Genomic DNA, 21,748 nt, shown 5'->3' on the forward strand with positions numbered 1-21,748 from the left:
TTCCCTACAATAATGCTGATTCTCCTGCATATCCCTCCTAAAGACGATTTGCCTTCTCCCTACAAAGCAGTTTCTGCCTGTAATCTTCTTGAGCAGCGTAAAGCATCGCACAGATAGGATAACTGGAGAGCTCTAGATGGTACCAGGGCAGGTTTCAGGAGTTCGCAGCATACCCAGTCCTTGGCAGCCTTTCCTAGACAGAACGGTGAAAAGCAGTCTGTCCCTTTCAGAGGGCTTCCTCTGGGCAAGGAAAAACGCTTTTTCACATCAGTGAGTTGTTGCGCACCCACACAGTCCTGCAAAAGCTAAAAGGATCCAAACGCTAATCACCAGTCCAGCCACACATACTTACAACCACACGTTCTGCAGTATCAGAGAGAAATAAAGACAGGAAAAAGGCTGGGAAAAGGCAGATGGAAAAAAAAGAAGGTGGACAAAACTTTGAGACAGTATTTGCAATGAAGAACACACCACTAGTAAAATTGTCCATCTGAAAAACTAATCTGCAAACAAGACTAGGGATTTCTGACACAGAAAGACAGCTAATTTAATATTTATGGCCTAAATTTACCAGCTGACTACACAGCTCTCCACAAAATTAAAAATCCTCTTCTCCTGATCCTCTGAGATCCCATCCTGCACCAGAGACTAGACACCCATTTACATCACATATGGTATTGAACTCAGACATTATACAAGGAATAATAATCTTTAGAAGGGTATTCAAACAATTAAACAGTTAAGAAATGACAACACACACCAAGACGAGCTGCTTTCGGGTCCTCCCCCCTTCATCAGCTATGCGACCAGAAAGTGCCCAGGTGGCCAGTGCAGAAATGCACTTAGAAACCTCTTTAACTGCAAATTGTAAGTGGATAAATCTTAGTTTAACTCAGCACAAACATTTTCCACGCTTCCTTGTCCCATCTTCCTGGTATCCCTGGAGAACAGCGAAGGCGATGCTGAAACCTTATTTGTGATGACACTTGGCCCTGTAACACTCGGTAGCTAATTACTCTCCTGGTGACCTCTGACAGGGCTAGCACCATCAGACCTTCCCCTCCTGCTGTAATCAATACTCACAACAGCTGTGTTGGATGCACTCAGCAATTTTACAGATGACTGAATGGGTTTACTCATCAGTATTTTCTATTGCAAAAGAACAAGCTCCCTGGTTATACACATTACCATTCAAAACTTTAACATCTTCAGGCAAAAATGGGGTAGAGAAACCTATAGGTGGTGTCTTAAAGTGGTTTAAAAATTAGGCACAGTTTTAAAAACCAAAGGGAAGCCTGATGTATTAATTTTTCTCTCCTTGAGCCAACTATTTATTTAATGCAACATTCATACCAAAGACTACAAAAATCACAGAGGAAAACAAAGACATGCCTTTTCCAATCAAATAATCCCTTAGGCAGTTCCTATAAAATGTGTACTTCCAATGCTCTAAACATCATGTAATATTAAAAAGGAGCCTAAAACTTTCTCACAGAAGGAAGTTAAATTTAACCAAGCGAAGAGTCGTCCTGTAATCACAAGGACTGCAGCAATCAATGAACATTGCCTCTTACTAGAGAGGAGCTTTTAGTAGCACCTCTAAGAACTCAAAATTGGGCATACTTGATAATATCATTTCAGGACATGAATTCCCTTTGGGATGAATCTCAGGAAAGGAAAGAATAAAAACAGGGTGAGACACTGGGAGGTTAAAATATAGGTATTTTTAAACGCAAAGTATAATTCACCTGCATTGAAACTGTGTTATAAGAAAACCAATACAGAGATGACCCCACCTAAGAGAAGACAGCAGAAACTGGGTCTTTCTTTGGAACATTCACCTAAATATCCCTAATTACTCCCACTTAGTTACTCTCAAAATGGAAGAGCCCTGCTCTTTCCTTTGCAAAAATATTCTTTCCTGCCTCCGAATGGGACATCAGGACATTCAACTGACAATAATTTTAGGTATCCCAATCCACAGCCTAGGACCTAAGCATAACATAAAAATGTGCTAAAAATTTAGGCACAGTTTTTTCCTCTGTTTTGATGGCCCTGCCCATCTTCAGGCAAAAATGCCAGCTCATTAAATATAATGAAATACTCAATGGGAAGCTCCCTCTTTCTCAACAGACATGTCCACATGCACCTGGACTAAAGCTGCATGGGAGAACTAGGAATATTTCCCAACACTGCAGGACATATTTCATGTTTAGCTTATTTGGGGCTAGGATAAAATATTAAAAGTGTGATTATTCCCTTTCTCTTTTCATCACCGTGTATTTGGAGGGTGGGCTTTTTTCATTGGCCATTTCAAAAAGAAATAGCTACTTAAAATTTTTTTTATGGTCTCTCCGTTAACTCTGTTTAGAACACAATTAGAAATGGCATGAAAAGATACCTTTGGAAGCATAGCACAAAGGAAAAGAAAAGAGCAGCTGGCACCAAGAGCAGAGAAGCAAATTATTTAGTACCTAGCAGATAATGAGAACACTGAAAATACACTACTTAATGCTAGTGCTCTGACAGGGCTACGTACATCACCTCATCACGCTAATACAGACAGACCGGGTGGCAGCCAGCTGGTCCTCCTTCCCCACCCATCTCCCTGAAAGCAAAGATTTGTAAGCCGCCAAATAATAAACCTGGACAGAAGTCTTGAGGATCATTAATCTCGCTATCAATCAACCCATTTGGAGATTTGCTTCTTGCTGTCACTGATACTAATCTGTGAGTGACTCGAGAGCTCTGGGGAAGCCTGGAGTACGCGTGTCTGAGGAATTGCTTTAATGAGTTTCTTGCATTCAAAGGTTAACAAATGTGACAAGGAAACACAAATATCAGAGACAATAAACTACCATCCACTGAACCGAACCACTGAGAAATACCATGTTGTGTATTCTGCTGTGGTATGCTGAATGCATCTAACTAGCTCTGTAAAAATATCCCAGTCAGAGCCCAGTGACCTATCTCAGATGCCAGGAGACGTGCAGGCATGTTCGTGCGAGCTCTGCCCACGCCAGTACTCCTTATCTGCTGGGATAAGTACCTTGGGCATAGCTCTGCATTAACAGAGCTACACCGCAGAGAAGCAAGTTGTATTCGCTGAAGTGGTGTTCTGGTTAAATCGGACAATCAGTGTGGTGTGACTATATCCACTGGGCTCCCTTCGCTAAACACGACAGACCCACAGCAATTAATACATCAGAATAAGAACTCCCTGCATCAGTAAGATCCTTCCAGTAGCATTTGCATTAAGTAGTGCAGTATTTTCTGTGAGAATGTTTCTAAAAAATAAATAGCATCAACAATAGCAATAAATAATATCAAATCAATCCCAAGATAATTAATACTATAAGAAAAATCTAATTAATACCAAAAAGCAGTAAGCAGTATTAAGCATATTTTGGCATAATAAAGAAGCACAGAAAATAAAAACAATGTATGTTTTAAATTACCATCTCCACAGATCAAATAAGCCATCAGAAAAATTCTAGAAATATTCTAAGCAAGTAATGGAGGTAGAATCCACTACACGATGAGGCAGAGGGGACTAGGAAGATGATCCTAAAAGTGCTTGAAATGAAGTGAGGAAGAGTTCCATTTTCAAAATATTTATTAAGAAAAAGACATCTTTGAAGTTTCAGGCCTATAACCCATTCAAAGCTTCTTGAATTTTAGTGTCAAGGAAATACATATTTATTACACAAAAAGGACTCAAAGTATGAGGCATATCAGAAAAGTCACCACGAAATCTATTAGCAGGCCCTCAATTATACAAAAGAGTCAAGAATTGAAAAATCATAAAGTAACAGATATAGAAGAGACTTTGCCTTTAAGAAATCAGTCAAAATTATTCTGAAAATTAGAAACTGCTTTCATTCTCATGACAAACTCTTTTTCAGTAAGTATACACTTGGGCAAATAAACTATTGCTTTCCCATTGTCTTAATCAGTGTGTAGAAACAGCTAATAACAAAACTAATCACAGGAGGAGAACATTTTAATTCAAGATAAAAGTTCACTGTAGATAAGCAAAAGAGGAGAAATTCAGTCAACCTATGTTAATTATTAGATCCCTTAACACCAGATACAGTTTAATATATTTTCTATTTATAGACTGTTCTCTTTATTTGCACTATTTCCAAAGCTTTAATCTACCATTTATTAAGCTCTTTATAACCTTTCAGTGTTGATAAATGTGGGGCTGGGGAAAAGGAGAAAAAAAGCCCATAAGAATTGCAGTTTGCATCTTAGCAAAAACATATGAACGCTTCTTAATGTATGAAGAAACGTGCCTGGATCCATCAGGCACTTGCTCAGAAGCAGACATGTAAATTAAACACAAGCTCTTGGCTCAGTATTTCCTTTTTCCTGAAGCTCATGAAGTGACATGCCTGCACAGGCAGACACACTGTCCTCCAGGAACGTAGGAGATGTCTGCTCCTAGGTGAACTGTTCAGTCCTGACACCTCTAGCAATTCAGATTCATTTTCTTCCCACTGTATTTACGCATTTCATTTCCATGTTCCGATGTGATCTTTGGTGGTGCTTTTGCTGCCATTAGTGCAGCAATTAGACAGTAAGCTTGGGAGTGGGAAAAACAGCAGCAATCACCGTGGCCAACAAGACACATCCAGGTATGCGGGCAAAGGGAGATTCCAGTGGGGACAGAAGTCCTGGTGTCAGACCCACTCCAACTATTTTCATCTCTGCTCGTAACTGGGAACTGTAGTAACAAGCTCCTGGTTTATTCCAGTATTTTAATTCAAGGATTTTTGTGAGCTAAAAATGTTTAAAATGCAGACTAAACAGCAGAGTATTTTGCCACTATTTCTGGTAGTTTTGTCCCAGACATTTGGTTTCAGATCTGTGATTTCCTGTCGAGAACACACAAGTGTGAAATACTTGTTGATCCGTTTATTCATTTGCCTCCTGGCTGATCGTAGCCATTTTGACAGAATGGATAAATTGACTTGCTCCTTGTTGTTTGATTTTTTTTTTTTCACATGCTTCTCCTTCAGCCTGGAAGCGCTGTCCCAACTTCCCAGATGCTGTGCTGAGGTCTTTATCACTCCTACACCCGCACTTTACATCCTGCACCCTCCTTTTAGAGGCTTGCTAAAATAATTTCACACAATACCCAGGTTGTCTGAAATGCCACAAACAAACTCTTGCTATAGCAGCTTCTGCAACTCCATCTGCCAGATGAAAATGATACATAATATTTAGAGAAATTATTTTCGAACAATTCAAACTCAATGAACACTTTACATCATCCTTTAGGACGTGAGATATATCTGTGACAATTGCACTTGGTTACTCCAGGCAGCATTTAACTATTTATCTACGACACATCTCAGCAAATCATCTATTCTTCCAAGTCACGAACAAACACTGCAGTTTGGAAAGGGAACAACTTTTGATCTTTCTCATTGAGGAAATGGCAAAGGTAACAGCTTCAAGGGATCAGGCAAAACCCTGCAACAGCACAAGATTTTCAATGCAAAGTAATTTCAGCAGGCTAACAAATGAGTCACTTCTCTCCGACGGACGTGTAGCAGAACACAGTGCATTTAATTGAGGTGCCCTTTTATTGCAAAACATACCGTCTCCCTCCCGTTTGACTACAGCAATGGGATGCAGCATTGCCAGGAAAGAGCTGAAGAATGCAAACTTGGCAGCACATGGTAACTAAATGTTGATTCATGGAAATTACGAGACATTCAAGGGGACAGGTCCCAGGCTCCAAATTATGCTCCACTCTTGTATTGCCCCCGTGTGATTATAGCAAGTTTGCTTAGAATTTGCTGCTCACTCTTCTAATTGGATTCCTGCAAAGGGCAGCTTGCTGTGCCACGAGCTTGTCACTTTATATCCTGCTTTAACTCCAAACCACTCAATTAATATTAAATTCCATTTATTATAAAAGCATTTGTTTCTACCCATATGATGCTATCAGCAGCCATCTCATTAATATTTATTTCCACAAAGTGGCCCATGATGTTAAGATCTCAGATACAGCTAGTAACTTTAAAAGGGGAAAATATGTGAAGCCAAGAAGGTCAAAACAGAACATGAGCTGTAACAGAAAACATCCAACCCATATGAATTTAACTCCTTCTTTGCAGAAAGTTGAGTAAATACAGTAAAGTTGGCGAAGAGCAATGACAATGTTAAAGTTAATCCAGTCAGCAGAAAAAAAAGAGGAGTGAGGTTGCCAACACATCTCTCTCTGGGGTGGGGAGTTGCTGTCTGGCACACGAGGAAAAAAGATGCTGGGAGGAGGCATGGAAAGGGAATGCTTATCTGCTGCCTTATTCCCCTGTGAGCTGTCTGCTTTCCAGGCTTCAAAAAAAAGAACCCAGAGAACTGTGGATAACCTTAAATCCTGGGCTAGGGTTGGTTTAAAGCCCCTTTTCTTCAGCATCCTTTTCTGTGCTCAGCACACGGAATTAGGACAGCCTGTCCCAGCTTGACAGTGTGGAAGTCAACGGGACCCCACACTCGCCATCCAAGGAGTGAAGGAGGAGAGGGCTACAGATGGTTTAAGTGTTCCATAAAAGCTGGTATAAAGCTCAGGGATTCTCTTGTGTGCTTTCAGTACAAGAAAGCATTGCTAAGGAAAGAGAGGACATCCAAGTGAAAGCTCAAATCCTACAGACAACACTGCAACCCACCGAGACCTCAGAGTCGCAATAAAACACAGACTTTTCATTTCCCCATAGGCCTAGCTGCAGCTTGGATTATCACAAATGCTGGTGAAATGGGAGCATTTCTTGTATGTTCAGAAGCACCCAGCTGCTTCTCGTGCAGAACGCTCCTGAGAGTGAGATTACACATTCAGAGGTGGTGAGACGAAGCAGCTGCTGAGAATGTATATCAAATACTGCAATTTCTTCTCTGGCTTTCTTATTCCGTGCACCTTGTATAAAACTATGCTGCAGGGACAACAGGTCTCCTTCTAGTAGTCTCCACCTATTCCCTTAAACTACACAACAGGGAACTTGTTCCATGTAGTTCTGTGGATAACAAAAACAGTGATGTTGAACTCTAACCTTCTGCTACCACAAAGAGCTAAATTAATTCCCTACAGCACATCAGCACTGCTTTTGAAAAGGCCCAGACTCTGCAAAAAACAGATGGAAACTAAACTTATGGGCCTTTAAAGATGTCAAGCATTTCCTCGCAGTGATGGCATAAGAATCTTTCTTCTTCCCATCAATTTTTTTATTAATCAGAGCACACATGGCAACTCCCTGTGTGGCACCACTCAGGGCTCACCCCATCAACATAAAACCTTGCAAAATTATCACCTCGGGTTTACCACTGGGATAACAGTGCTTTTATACCTAGAATTAAAAAGATAAATTGTCACAGCCTGGCAAATCAATACGCAAGAGCAGACACCTAACTCCAATACTATTTCGTTACCCCTTTTCTCCCCACAGGTTGTTCCCGCATTTGCTACAGGGACTGGCTCAGAAAACCAGAGAAAGGACTCCTGTTGCACTGCTGTCACCTTCATGCTTTTGCTTTCAGGGCTACTGTTCTTGCAGCACAAGCACATTTTGGATGGCAGCAAAGCCAGGCCTGAAGGATCCTGTTTTGACAGCCAAATACACTCCAGAGAGCTGCAGAGCCCTCGTAGGTCCCCAAATCCTCATGTCCACAACCACGTTGTGTGGAACAGAAGATTATTGATCACTCATTTTCCTGAAGCCATTTGTGTAAGGACCTGAGTCAAGTTACTCTTTCTCCCCTAAAGAGCTAAATTGGCATTTTTACCATCAAGAGGGTGGTGCGGTTGTGAAGTCCCCAATCATTTCTGGAGAGACATTGGGGACCTGGTGCCAGGTCCTTATTCATAGATTACAATCACTACCATAAACATAAGAAAAAGGGTTCTGCCCTCCTGACTGCAGGCAAGTGCTCCACAGGAGTTGGCTTTGCAGTGATAAATGTCACGTTTACAACGGGTTTTGCAACATGAAAGTCCATAATTTGCTTTCCAGGAACCTATGCATGATTATCAGGAGAGTTAGAAGCATTCACTGAAGCCTAATGAATAGAATTAACACATCATTTAAACAGGGACTAATATGTATGCAAATGAGAAAAAGTTAAAAATAAGAGTTCAAGCCATAATTTCAGAAAATGTAGACTGCATCCTTATGAAATATGAATGTTTCAATTCACCTCATATCTTTACATCTATGTTAGCTGCTTTGCATGTGAACAATAGGGTTCATCAAGCTCATTTTGATTTTTATATTTGAACTCGGACTTATAAAATGGATTATATTGAAACATGAATAATATATATGCTAATTAAAGGCTCCATTTAATGACAAAAATAAAGACAAAGACCAACACAGGCTAATTTCCATTTGCAAATTTCCTAATTACTGTATTTTCCTTTGGAAAGCAGAATCTTTATTTCCACAGTCTCAGAAAAAAAAGAGAATATTTTCTTTGCTCAAATTATTTTAAAAGACTTTTCAACTTTTTTATTTTTTAGGATTGATCTCCACAGAGATACAATTGCTTTGCCTAGTAGATTCAGTATTAAATATCTCCCCAGTCAAACTATAGTGATCTATGCATGCAAATGGTATTACTTAATTATTAATTCTTACTAGATTTTTCTCTAATAAGGAATCATTGTTGATAAATATAAGGTGTATATGCCCCTCAATATCACAAAGCATGTCCAGAGTAACTCTGGCAGATGTAAACTAGGCTGTTAAATTCTCTCTCCCTTCCTCTTCCTGGTCCCCAAAATTAGACAGAACAAGGGCACAGGACAAGTGTATAGTTGTAGGGAGACAAGGCATTAGCAGAAAACTTGACTAAAACTTCTGTCATGCAAAGCCTACAGAAAAGCTTGCTGAAGAATAAACAGATTGCAGGAGAAGCCCTTTTAGGTTAAAAGGCTTGTTTGTACCTACAACAGTGAGAAAAGTGGCAAAAATAGTTCATTCAAATGAGTATGAAGCCTGTAATGATATCAGGGCCAGGACAATCTTTTTTTGCTGCTGTGTCAATGTTGGTTATGTGGATAAAGAAGCCTAGATTCAGCCTTAACTCACAAAACCAGCATTTGCAGGCTTTGAAAAGCAAACTGTAAAGCAAACCCATTTACTCCTTGATTGAAATGGCACCCTGAACGCTTCAAAAATAAGGAGCTGTATGAATGGGAAGAGACTAACCATTCTGGTACATTTACATCCTAGGCTTTTATTTAAAAAAAAAAAAAATCCAAAAGATGACAGGTATGAGGACTGCATCTTCACAGCTTTCACTTCATGTCTGTAATATCAGTTGCTATTACCAATGAACATTGAAATTTAGGAAATTTATAAGACTCTGAAGAGTAAGTGGCTGGAAATCCTCCGTGCCCTCAGTACTGCTAGCACTGTTCAACTGCTGCAATCTTCATCCGTACCACGGCTGCCAGGGCAGCACAGCCGGGCACTGTGGGAGAAGAGGCTCTCCCTGGTCCTGGCTCACCATCCTCTGCCCTGGCGCTGCCCATCTCCCCACACTCCTCCTCTCAGCATTAGTGGGACCGGCTTGGGGAAATAAATACCTTAAGAAAAGCTGGAAAGCTCGCAGGGCAGTTTACTTTGATCACTTATCTAACAGCATAAAATCCTCTTCACTGACAAACCACTCAGCTCCTAACAAACTGTGAGGTTGGCAGATGTAATTTCCCGCGACGCATTTAGGAGATGCACTCCCTCTGCCTGCCTTGCAGAGGACTATTCTCTCACTCCCATTCAAACCCTACATTTATGCCAAATATCCATCGGCAGGGGTAAACTCCATTTCCTATCTCCATTCACTACTAGTGGGGGATTTGCTTCAGCTGAGGAGCACCTGGATCACCAGCCTCACGCCTGTGCACAAGGAAAGACACCCCTTTATACATGATATGGAGACGCCTCCATCCGCAGGGATTCAGCGTCACCGCCCTGAGTCCAACCTGTGTTACGACAGAACATGCCTTGATCCATAACTGCTTAAAACATACTTGTCATGGGGAGGGGGAATGATATAAGCTCATGCTGCTACAAAACATGAGGAATTTTACCAGCACCCACCAGAAACTTTCTGATGGTGGTTAAAAATGGTTTTAGAGGGTGAATCACTGTGCAGAAATATAACTATTTAACTGATAATCTGATCAGAAGAAAAATAAAACTCAAACTCGAGCCTTCAGGGAATAGAACATTTGTCATTATTGAGAAATGTTTTGATTCCTTTTCTTCTTTTTTTTTAACATTAACAATATTTTTAAAATTCAAATTGGGCTTATTTCTATTACTTTACAAATCTCGCTTTGTAGGATATTTCAAAACATTTTCATTCTATTTTGGAAAAGACAGGGTTTCCAAAACGTGAAACAACCCACCAATCAAGAACCAGGCATGCCACCTACGCCTGTTGCAACTGAAAAGTTAGAACTCAAATGGATTTTAACCTGTAGGTGAATAGAGTAAAATACATGCTGTTCATAGCAATGGAGGAAACGTTTTCTTTTAAAATAACAAACTCAGTGTTCTACAATAAACAGAATGAATTCACATACCTGCAACATTTGTAATAGCAGCACAACATGCAGTGTGCGTTCCAAGGCACTGGTTTTTCCCGAACTGCACAGGTTTTAAGAAAAGTAAAATTAAGTCCACCCCTGCTTGTTATTGTTTTACTAGTCTGCTGATTCCTAGGTATTTATCCAAGCAGTTAAGATTGCTGAATTGACTTAATATTCTTACCCTATAATTTTACACTCAGACCACATCCTGCTGTGAAATAGCTAGTGCTAATGGTAGTCCAAATGCTGCTGTGGGACTTAGGACAGCACAGGGCCCTTCAATAGCTATATTTTATGGTTACAAGGAGAGAGAAAAAATATAATTTATCTGGTTGCTGTGGTTAATTCACAGTTTCACAGCAGAGGTATACTGTTCCCTCTGGGTGCATCTACTCGTATTATAGGATATTTCATTCACAGTTTGTCCGAGACATTCCTCTAGCTCTGAACCTACCAATTTATGACAGCAAATCTACCCCAAAGATACCTGCATACACTTTAACATATACTCTTACATACTAAGAATATTATAGGAAAGCTATAAACTAGCAACAAATCAATAGAAAACATAAACTAGCAACAGATCAAACAACAATGGGCTAATAAATTGTTTCTTTGGGCTCAGAAGGGGAACAGAAAAAGAATGCATCCATCTTCTTAAGAAATAGTTTTTCTTTTTTTAAAGTGATTTAATTTCACGAAAAGCATTCGTGAAATTTCTTTCTCTTTTAAAATACCTGTCATAGCTTTAAAAGCCAGAGTTGAAAAATTTTAAAGTTGTAGAAAAGTTTCCTGTAGAATAGCTTACAAAAGACCTAACAGATGAGTAGGAGGAGCCAGTAGTACCTGGCATCCTCTACCACTGTGCTGATCAGAAAACCCATACTCCTCACAGCATATTATTTCTCAGCACCTACAAACCAGCTTTTAATGGAGCTTAACTAGAACATCGGAATATTAAAATATTAAAAAATATTAGTTAAAACTTACGCCCTGTAAACTACTACCTTTAATCCAGCTACTGCACAGATAAAATCTTGCTCTTTTTTTCAAGACCTCACCATTACAGCAGCACTGGGGAAGGCATTTCCAGAAAAACAATGTCTGCAATTAATCCACTTAATTCGTTCCACAGAAACAAAACAGAAAGATCAATTGCAGCCATGCCGCAGGTCCCTCCTTGCCTGACCTCAGCTGCCCTTGCCTGCTCCCCTTTGCTCTCTCTGCAGAAGAAGGTATTTCTGGAAACGTTGGGGAAATGTTGGTACACCTCTAAACAAAGCAGTGAGGAACGTGTCAACAGCAGCTTTCCAACTTGCTGCCAAGACTTTTGCATAAACTTCAACCCCTTTAGGGATGGCCTATGTGGGCCTGTGGGCAAAGCATAGCCTAAATGTCTCAGCTCTTATGGGACACATTGTATAGCAAATTAAAAATAAAAAAGTATACTTTCATTGTTTGGGAGTTTTCAAGGTCACCAACATGAGATTTTGAATTCTAGTCTTCCACAATCGAAGCACATATTCTCCTGTTGTTTGACTTATGATTGCATGCTTGACTTTATCTTTTAAAATAAAGGTGATGCAGATCTGGCCTCCCACTGAGTTCAATGTGAAAAGTGCCTGCAGAAAAGTGCCTACACACACTGACCCACATCGTATGAACATCCCAGGACCAGAAGAACACGCACAGTTTCAGAGTGGGAGTTCTTATTTAAAGGTATTGTTAAAAATAATCACAATCCAGCAGGTACCACGATTGTCGGCGCTGGGACAGGTGGTTTCACAGCTGTGAAATCTTGGTTCTTCGAGCCACTCCCTGTCTCCTTTGCAAGAAAATACTTTCATATAACAGCCTCTCCAGGGATGTCTAGATTCAGTCACCCTGGGTGTTTGCTCACAAGGTCTTTGCCCTTGGCCCCAGGGGTGGCCTCACGTTGGCACTCACTGCTGGCAGCATTGACACGTGCCGTACGGATGGTGCCTTAGATAACACACAATGGGGGCAACAAACCGCAGCTATACCAACCCCTTCTCCTCTGTCTTGTTTTTAAACTTCAAGTCATTGTTCTACTCTTAATTCTTCCCTACTTTTAGGCTCCCTGCTGCAGGAGAACAGATGGAACAAAACTCCAAACAGATTTTTATCCACCAACCTGTGGGTCTCCTGACACAGTTGTCCTCTGCAAGCTGCCTTTGCAGTTTCTTTCCTGCCCATTTGTATCTTCCTTTCACTCCCTCCAAAGCTACAGCCCTCCCTCTCTCCTCCCCCCAATTCTTAGATGTGCTTTTTTATCGGCTTCACGTTACTCACTTTAAACATGATGCATTTAAACTGTGTCTTCCAAACGCTTTTTCAGGCTTCTAGTCTGTGATTTAGAGGATAATTTATCACACTACACCATTCCTCCTTTTTTCTCATGCTTGCCTGTGTGCTTTAAAGCTCGCACCGCAGAGCTGTGGAGAACGGGCCTCGAAGCTCCCGTGCGGCATCAATGACTCCTGTGGTGCTCCTGACGAATGGTTGCTTAACCTTGTTTTGGAACCTAGAAATGATGGAAGTTCTGTAGACCACTGCTTTATTGTCTTTCCTATCACGAAGCTTTTTTAATGTCAAACTTAAATTTCTCTCTTGCTGCAATTTAAGCCAAAGACCCCTCATCCCCAGTACAATGGGTGCAGAAGATCACGTATTCCTTGCAGACCCCTTTCATGTACTAGAGCACTTGCTTCACCTCTCTGCTAAAAACCCCACCAGCCCATCTGGTCTAACCAACTTCCTCACAGAAAAGATATATTGCACAAGAACAACCACAGTCCTCTCTTATTTATACCTGGAGATACACCAGCCTGCTATAAATCTGGATTTGCCTTTCATTTACAGGACAGCTGACAGAACACAGGAAGAAGTTGGCTTCAGATACCTGGCAAGAAGTAACTTGCTATTGCAATTGCATACTCTGGAGAACCTGTTTAAGGTGATACAGGTCCTTCAGTTATGTCGACTCAAATTTACAAGGACAAGGTCTGATTTAGCTGATAGCAGTTAATCAGGAGTCACTCTGTTAACATCAATGTGACTGCTTGGGTTTAAACCTGAAGCAAAATCTAGACTGTGCTATCTCCTTGAAATGGGACATTCCTGGGTCAAAATGTGCTTACTGATTTTTTGATGTAGCTCCTGATGCTGTATAATTAGGATTAAAAGTACTATTTTCTGAGGTTTGTAGATATCCTGATAGTTCTGGAAATCACCACTGATCTGCATTTAAACTTGGCAAATCCCTCTCCAACTTCTTTCCTTTCTCAGTCTAAAAATTGTTGGTTTGTAAAGTGCCAGCTCACTACTGGCCTCACCAGCAAGGAAATGGGAATCTTGCAGAATTCTGGTTTGCAAGAAAACGTAAAACTAGTGTTAATTAAAGAAGAGTAAAAGTAACAGGCATATAATGAGAGAATGTGCCCCTTTCCACAGTCTAGCTCTTAACAGATCATCCAGCATGCTTAAAAAGCAACTTTCCATCTGCAAATCTGTCTCTCTCTCTTTTTTGTCTAATGAGCATGAGTTAGTCTGTTCAAAAGCCCAAATGGGCATCTCAGGGCCAATTCAGCAGTGGGGGGTCCGTTACTATAACAACTGACAACTCCTGTGATTTCTGAAAGGCCCTAAAGTAGCCATTTGGGAAATGGTTATTGAGCAAGAAGTTGCGAAGGAATGACTGCACGGGGTGCAGCGTCCCAGCCTCCCCTACGTACAGCTGCGTTCGCTTAGCTCAGCCCTTCATTCACAGAGAAAACCCCGGTGTCCCGCCATCCGTGCAAACAGCCGGGCCGGATCCTTTTCAGCTCCCTGTGAGAGAAGAAGATAAAAGCCCACCAGCCGACAACGGGAGGGACAGCAGCGGCACACTACGATGGAGCGGATCTCCTTGTGGGCTCTCCCCACCATGTCCCAGGCTGCGTGTTGCCGGATGAAAGAACACAGATGCTGTCAGAGAAGTTTTCATATTGATTTTCCCCGTAATGGAAGAATGATGAGTGCTCAAAGAACGATATCAACAGCTAGAACAAGCAACCGGCAGCTGCCCTAAGCTTCAGGCTTGAAAGCAAGCTGCCTGCCACAGGCACAAAGGATGAGCTCGGCTCCCTGCGTGGGATGAGAGGGAGCTGATCACAGGCCTGCTCCCTTTTAATGAAAACGAGCAGTGCTTTGAGATACAGCACACAAAAAGGGCCCAATATTTCAGTATCTTTACCTCCGGCACTGGCAAAATCAAATACAACCTAGATCTTCTGCAATAAAAGCTGAAGTGCTTTTCCTGCATTGCCTGGGTTGAGGCAGGGAGATCAGAGGGCTCTGAATCAGGTTGGGCTGCATCCTACTTGCCAAGCAGCAATCTGTCCCATCCCCATCCCTCTGAGGCTGTTTGCCTTCATACGAGACTAGACGTGGCCATTCCCACAGGAAAACGAAGGCATGCTCTGTTCACTATAAGCAGGACACAGCTGGTCACTAAAAAGGAGATGGAAGCTGCAAGAGGCTTCAGGAATGTCACTCTCACCTCCACGTTTCCCCTCATCTCCCTGTGGCGTTCGTTGCCTGTCTCCCAGCTTAGGACATGTCTTGCCCTTGTCAGCTAACTCTCCTCGCTGCCTGTGGTGACACAAGTTGTGCTTCGGGGCACTGCCATTCCCAAGTTGAGCACAAGTGCCTGGATGTGGTCCTCAGGCATCACTGGGGGTGGTGTCAGCGTGGGCATCCCCATCCCTCCTGCTCATTCCTGCCTCGTGCTGGTCTCTCAGCTATGCTGGTTCAACTCTGGTTACTACATGAATCAGGCTGGGAGCTAATCTGTCTTAAATCAGGGCACGAAAGTCCCTCTCTTCTTTTTTTTTTTTAGTTTTTAAAAATGTGGATTATTTATCAATCCAGCTGCTTACATGGTTGTACAAACATTTGCATTGGCATCACAGAGGGCAGAACAAGGACAGGAACGGAGGAGGCTGCTTGAACCACTGCTGCTGAAATGAAGACTCATGCAACTGCACCCAAGGCATTCTTAAAATCAACACACAGGCTCTCAGAAAGTGTTACCACCTAGCATCCTCCATGAATGAGAAAATGAGCAGAATCACGAATATTTTAGAGTAAGCTGAAAGCAGCTTTTATCATTGTAAGCAAGCAATTTTATAATGGTCTGTAAATTTGTAATGCTCCTTTTTCAATCAGTACAGTAGATGAACAACACATTGTGTACTCATAAAATAAAACCTAGAGGTAGGTTCAAAGAACAATTTCAGCACTTTTTACGACCTGCTACAGGCAAAAGTTGTTCTTTTTTTCCCCAATGAAGTTTTAACACTGTTTTAGCTATGGAGCTCTACAAGTTCCCCAGAATTTAACACCAAAAGGCAGTTTTCCAAGGCATGGTTATTAGACATGGTAACTACAACAGTTCTTGGTCTTACATTGCAGCTTTCACTTCTGTATTACAAACTGATTTACAAATAACGGCTGACCAACCTTCTTCAGTGCTGTTTTATCAGTGACAGAACTCAGATGCTGAAATGTTGAACACCTGAGCTTGCTCCCAGTGAGGTCTTTGCCACCGGGTTCAGTAACATTACTGTCAAATCGTAAGTGACTTGGCCCCGGGTCACACAGAAAATCAATGACCAAGTCAGAAAAAAGAATCCACATCTCCTGGTGTTCAATGTCATTTCTTCTGCATAGAAAGGCACTGCCAGAGAAGCACAAGGCTCTGCCACAGAATCCGTCCCAAGGATTCTGTTCAATTCAACAGGATGCTTCACAAAAACCTAAGAAAACTCTTACTGTCTACTAAATTCTATAGGGTTTTGCCTAAGGAAAATTAAAGGCGTCTTTTTCCCAAGCTGTCTCATATGCACACATGACTATAAACGAGCAATGCAAGCTTGCTTGCTCTTTGAAAGGCAGCAGCTGTGTTGTTCCAAAAATCCCTCCTGAATGTAAACATATTAGCACTGTATAAACAGCTTGATTTAATAAGAAATGCAATACAATATTCCCTCTTTGTCTTTGGGATCACGATGTTGATGGCGGCAATAATTCAAGGTGAATTATGGTATCTGTTCAAAAGAAAGAAAAGAAAACTCTCCAGCTATAGTTGTGAATTAATTTCTTCCTCTTAGCTGAAAATGAGAAATGGCTATAATTTAGCTCCCATTTAAAAGTTGCTGTTGGCTAAACTCTAAAATCTTAATTGCTTCTTAATATTCTCTGCTTATTTTTCCCTTTGCAAGCACAGTCTATAGCATTGTAGTATTTAGATTAAAAATCAGAATGGAAAACAAACAGTAGAAGGTCACCAGTCACTCCTAAAATACAGGTTTTTTTCTAAAATGACAGAACTTTATGTGTATCAAAGTATTTCAGTTGATTTCCCAACTCTAGCCACTCTCCTGCACCTCTGTGAAAAAGTAAGTGGCACTGACCCTGGGTTTCCCTTGAAGTGTCAATACTCCGGACTTGTTCAGTGTGCAGCAGAATATAGGGGAAGTGCTAGAAAAGATAAGTTTCAAGCCATCTTACAGCTCAGGATGCTATAGGAACTCGCCTTGTTGCAAAAAACACTGAAGTCACACTCAATCCCTAAATAGTTTGGAAGTCACTACCAAATACACTCTGCAATTCTCAGAGCTCGTAGAAAGGGCTGTGAGAATAACAGTGGCAAAGACCGCAGACAATCCAAGTCAAATTTTAAACTGACCTTGAAGAACTGCAGAAGGATCTCATGATACTGAGTCTGAGTATAAAATCACAGATGCAAAACAAATGCCCAGAAATGCAAAAATAAAGTGCTTTGGAAACTGCACCTCACAATGCACAGGCTTTAACGGGCTCTAGATGAGCCAGTAGGGCTCCAGCGAAAGACCCTAAAATCCCAGTGAGTAGCTCTCAGATACATTCAGTGGCTGGCTGTACAGCACACAAGTTCAGGAATCAGTATGAAAGGAATGAAAGCAAAAAAAGAAATACCACTGTGCCACTGCAGAAGCAAGTGGTGAATCTACATGTTGAGTAAAACGAGGATCTTCTCTCCTCACCTTTTCTGTCTGCTAAGACTCAAATTCTTGACCCGATGCTAAAAGAAATCCGTTCCAAGCACTAGAGGACCTAGGAGCAACAGTCCCCTTCATCGTGCCTACAACAGCTCAAGGATCAGCCAGGCCAGCTTCTCCTCAAGAGGAATCAAAGATGCACAGACGCAAACTCAAACTACAGCCATCATTGTCCCTCTTGCCCTGGAAGCCCAGTTGCCAACCAGGCCCAGGGGACGTCGTGGCTCCTGGTCATTCCGTGATGGTGTTCTCCTCATTGTTCTGGGATAAAAGGCAGTGCAATTTTTGCAGCTTCATTTTGCTGACCTAGTTTATTTTTCACTCTACCAACCTGAAAATCATAGAGCCTTCTTTGCACAGCAGTGCCATTAAAAGTACTGAATTCAGGAAACTTTAGTAGAAAGGTAATTCAGAGCTGCTGCTTGGCTGCAAGTTCCCATCCCTTTTCATTACTGAGATGGCCATCATGCTAAAAAGACGGAAGTGACCCTTTCTCTTCAACATCAATCATATTCTTTCGCCATTTGTCCAGGATCCACATGGAAAAGGAATTGAGAACAGCAAATTACCTCTGCAAATAAGGGAGTCTCGTTCAGAAACGGCACAGATCATTTCCAAATATATTCAATTACAAGAAGTCTCTAATGAACACAGCATGGAAGCTCAACAGATAAAGAAAGGAAAAGCTTCATCAAACAACGACTGCTTCCTATTATTCTCCTTTTAAATAAAGGGAACACAAAATGAAGCTTCCTTACAAGAAGACATCATCACAAAACTTACTGCATTGCTGTGTCACTGAATGCGTTACAAAGGATCCGAACAGAGACAAATGCTTTGCCAAACCTTCACAAGCAACTTCCCTAACTCCTTATTTTCATCCCTGGATAACAGGGCATCGATGCAATGCAAACAAGCAGAAGGCTTCTCTCTGCTTCATTGTTCTGCTTCTGTCACCTCTGCTCTCAAATCATCTAATCCCACAAATGCTCAAAAACACAAAAGTGAAAATAGAATTTGTTTTACCCTCAAAATGTATTGCCAAAGGGTAACTATGTCTCTTCGGCATCTTCTAGTTTTCTGGGGTTTGTTTTGTAATGCTTTTTCTCACACCAAAACAAAGAACTGCTGTGCAAGAAAAGACCCCTTGGTCCAGCACGCCTGTCCCCTTGAGGGTTATCCTTTCATAACAAGTGTTTCTCTGCTGTGCACTTCAATACCATGTTTCCCTTACTGAAATATCTGTCTCAAACTCGTTTTCATGCCATTTGCTTTGATGGTGTTATTTAGCAAATTATTCCATATGTTGCCCGTTACATTTTAAGCTAAGTATTTCTTCCTGAAAATCCAGATCACTGTTCCTTTCAAACTTGTAAATTAGACTCCGCAGTGTCTGAGGATCTGTTTTTTCCTTAACTTTAAAACACTCACAGAGATAAACATTTTATTTTTCCTAAGGAAAGGTAATTGAACTGAAAAGGGCACACAAAATGTTGTGTTACCACTTCAACGTCATGGTCTGCACAATGTGAAGTGTTACCATGGACTACATGTGTTCTAGTTGCTTGTTGATTTATCCTAAAACACACGTTTACCTTTTTCATACTCTGCATTTGTTAAAACATCCTCAGAATCATGAAGGTAGACATAGGAGACTATTTTGAAACTAGTATACATGTGCTCTCAAGTTTGTTTATTGTTCCCTAATTTGTTGTTTCATATTTATCAAAAAACTTTGACTGCTACATGACATACTTTCCATGTCTATATTACTTTTTAATCTCCAGCTTATTTCTAGTATCAATTTTACACAAAAACTTGATCCACTGCCGTCAAGCATATTAATGACAATGCTCGTAATTTTAGCAAAGCCATTGATGAATGTTAACTACTCAGGCATATTATGGAGAGCAGAGAAGAAACAATTACTGTCCATATGCAAAATAACAAACATTACTGGAAAAGTAATTTGGTTTCAGCTAAAGTCTTTGTTCATGTATCTTCCTTAATTTATGTGCATGTTTGTTATTATGAAGCAAATAAAAATTTTATGAGGTGCATGGTTAGGAATTTTGAAGATAAAACCTATTTAACGTTAATTAACATATCTCAATTTTAGACTCGAGTAATATTATGATCTGTAACAGAAGCCAACATTTATCAAAAATTAGTCTCTAACTATTGGTCACTAAGCCAGTACTTTCCAACTTTAATATCTTCTCAGGGACGGTATTGTTACTATTTAAGTGAAATAAATGCTAATTTTGCAATTATTTCTCTCGATCCATTAGTGAAATTGCAGGAAATGGAAATGTTTTCCAAACAATGAGAGGTACCAAAATTCTTCTTCGCAATAGCTGTTAGCAGCATTTAATTTCAAAACCTTTCCTCCTTAGAAAAGCATTTTGTATCAACACAAGATAAATGTTACTAACCCCTCATTACAGTGCTTCAGGACATATCATATCCTTCAAGGGCCTGTCTGGTGCGAGTGTGACCAAGTTTAGTCCTTCAAATGAAGAAAATATATATTGAAGGACAGGACACTACAACGGGATCTTCAGAATCTTTCCAGTTTCAGCTTTTATGCACGTACCATTGCAATTCTATTCAAGTCTTACTGCAATGATGTTAATTACTTGCAAATGTTAACAGAAATTTTTTTCACAAGACTACTGTCACCTGCTTATTAATATGCTTTCAAATGTTCCCAGCCTTAACAATTTGGCCAATTAATTGTCAGTGAAATGCGTGCACTGAAAAAACGTTTGGTAGTTTTTTAATTGATTCTGCAAATATAATGATCAATGGACTGCTATTTCTCATCAAATCTACTTTTCTGTGTCCTGTTTAATCAGATTTTGAAATAACTCCTAAACACATTCTATGAGGTTAATCCCTGGTTAATTTTCACTACCAGACAAAGGAGGTCTCTTTGGGTTCTGGTTCTGGCATAAGAAGGTGCTGCAGGCCTTAATTTACTCTAAATCAAATGGAGATGGGATTCGTTGATGCTAGTCCTACTCTCCACCACTGAACCAATGACCATTGGTGTAAAGGACAGTATCTCTTTCCAAGAGGCAATCTTTACTTTCAAGATCTTGCAGGCTGCACTTCTGAACTCTTCACCAACGCTGAAAAACTCCTATGCAGAGCATTGCTACGTAACGTGAAACAAACTTATCCCCCTTTCTTGATCTACAGTCAAAGGAAGAAAAGAACTGCTTAGGATCACCCAGGATGTCTGTGGCAAATCCACCCATGGAACCAAAGCCAGTCTTACTGGGCTTTTCTCCCATGAACATCTTTCCTGAAGCCCGAGACAAAGATACCTTTTTATAGCTACATTAGAGGGACCAGTTGTGAAAATATTTGTTGTCATTACAGCTGGTTCTACCATTGCTAGAGCTCCACCAAGTTCATTTTCATGACACAAAAAGCAGTATTTAAGAAAGCTGAAGAGTTAACCAACACAGCCGTTCTAGCATCCAGAGAGTTATCTAATGCATCTATCACCATAACTTCTAATAAAATGAAAAAAACAGGACCAGATTAAAAAAGACCACTTGAAATGTGTTTTAAATCATAGTCAGTTTCCAATCCAAAGGAAACAGGCTCACCTCCAGTAGACAAGCACAGCAATGAGAAGAATGAGGCACACGAAGGTCAGTGCTGAGACCACAATAAGCGGGATGATCCATTCCATTTTACCAGGAGAAGGTCTTGTGGCCATGCTGGAGCTGTTCTTGTCAGCTGTGTGTTAAACACATAACAAAAATGATCACTAAATGGAAAGAGAATTACTGTATGGAAAAACGTGTAAGCAAGACAAATAGCTTGTCCGTTTTACACGGTATGAGTAAACAGAGCAAAGATCTTCTAACTGCAGGGTGGGACTCCATTTGTCTTTAGTCTGAGACATGAGAGCACAAAAGTATGGTGTTTATTGCCACATATGGCTTGGATTTTACTACTGCCTCTAATTACAGTCTCATAGACAATTTTAGGACTCTATCGTGCAAGCACCTATTATCAGATGTGGAGT

At 40.7% G+C, this 21,748-nt stretch overlaps 1 protein-coding gene across 1 annotated transcript in view; it reads right to left on the minus strand.

The window, feature by feature from the left end:
• The window catches only part of LOC104157282 (receptor-type tyrosine-protein phosphatase gamma), a 67,691-nt gene extending 46,235 nt beyond the window's left edge, over positions 1 to 21,456 (minus strand). Inside the window, exon 1 of the mRNA XM_009694567.1 lies at positions 21,324 to 21,456. Coding sequence (XP_009692869.1) covers positions 21,324 to 21,436 — 113 coding nt within the window. The 5' untranslated portion in view covers positions 21,437 to 21,456. The remainder of the gene's footprint in view (positions 1 to 21,323) is intronic.
• Between the last annotated feature and the right edge of the window lie 292 nt (positions 21,457 to 21,748).

Source organism: Cariama cristata, unplaced genomic scaffold, assembly GCF_000690535.1.
Source record: "Cariama cristata isolate BGI_N322 unplaced genomic scaffold, ASM69053v1 scaffold8242, whole genome shotgun sequence".
In the NCBI taxonomy this organism is placed as follows: domain Eukaryota; kingdom Metazoa; phylum Chordata; class Aves; order Cariamiformes; family Cariamidae; genus Cariama; species Cariama cristata.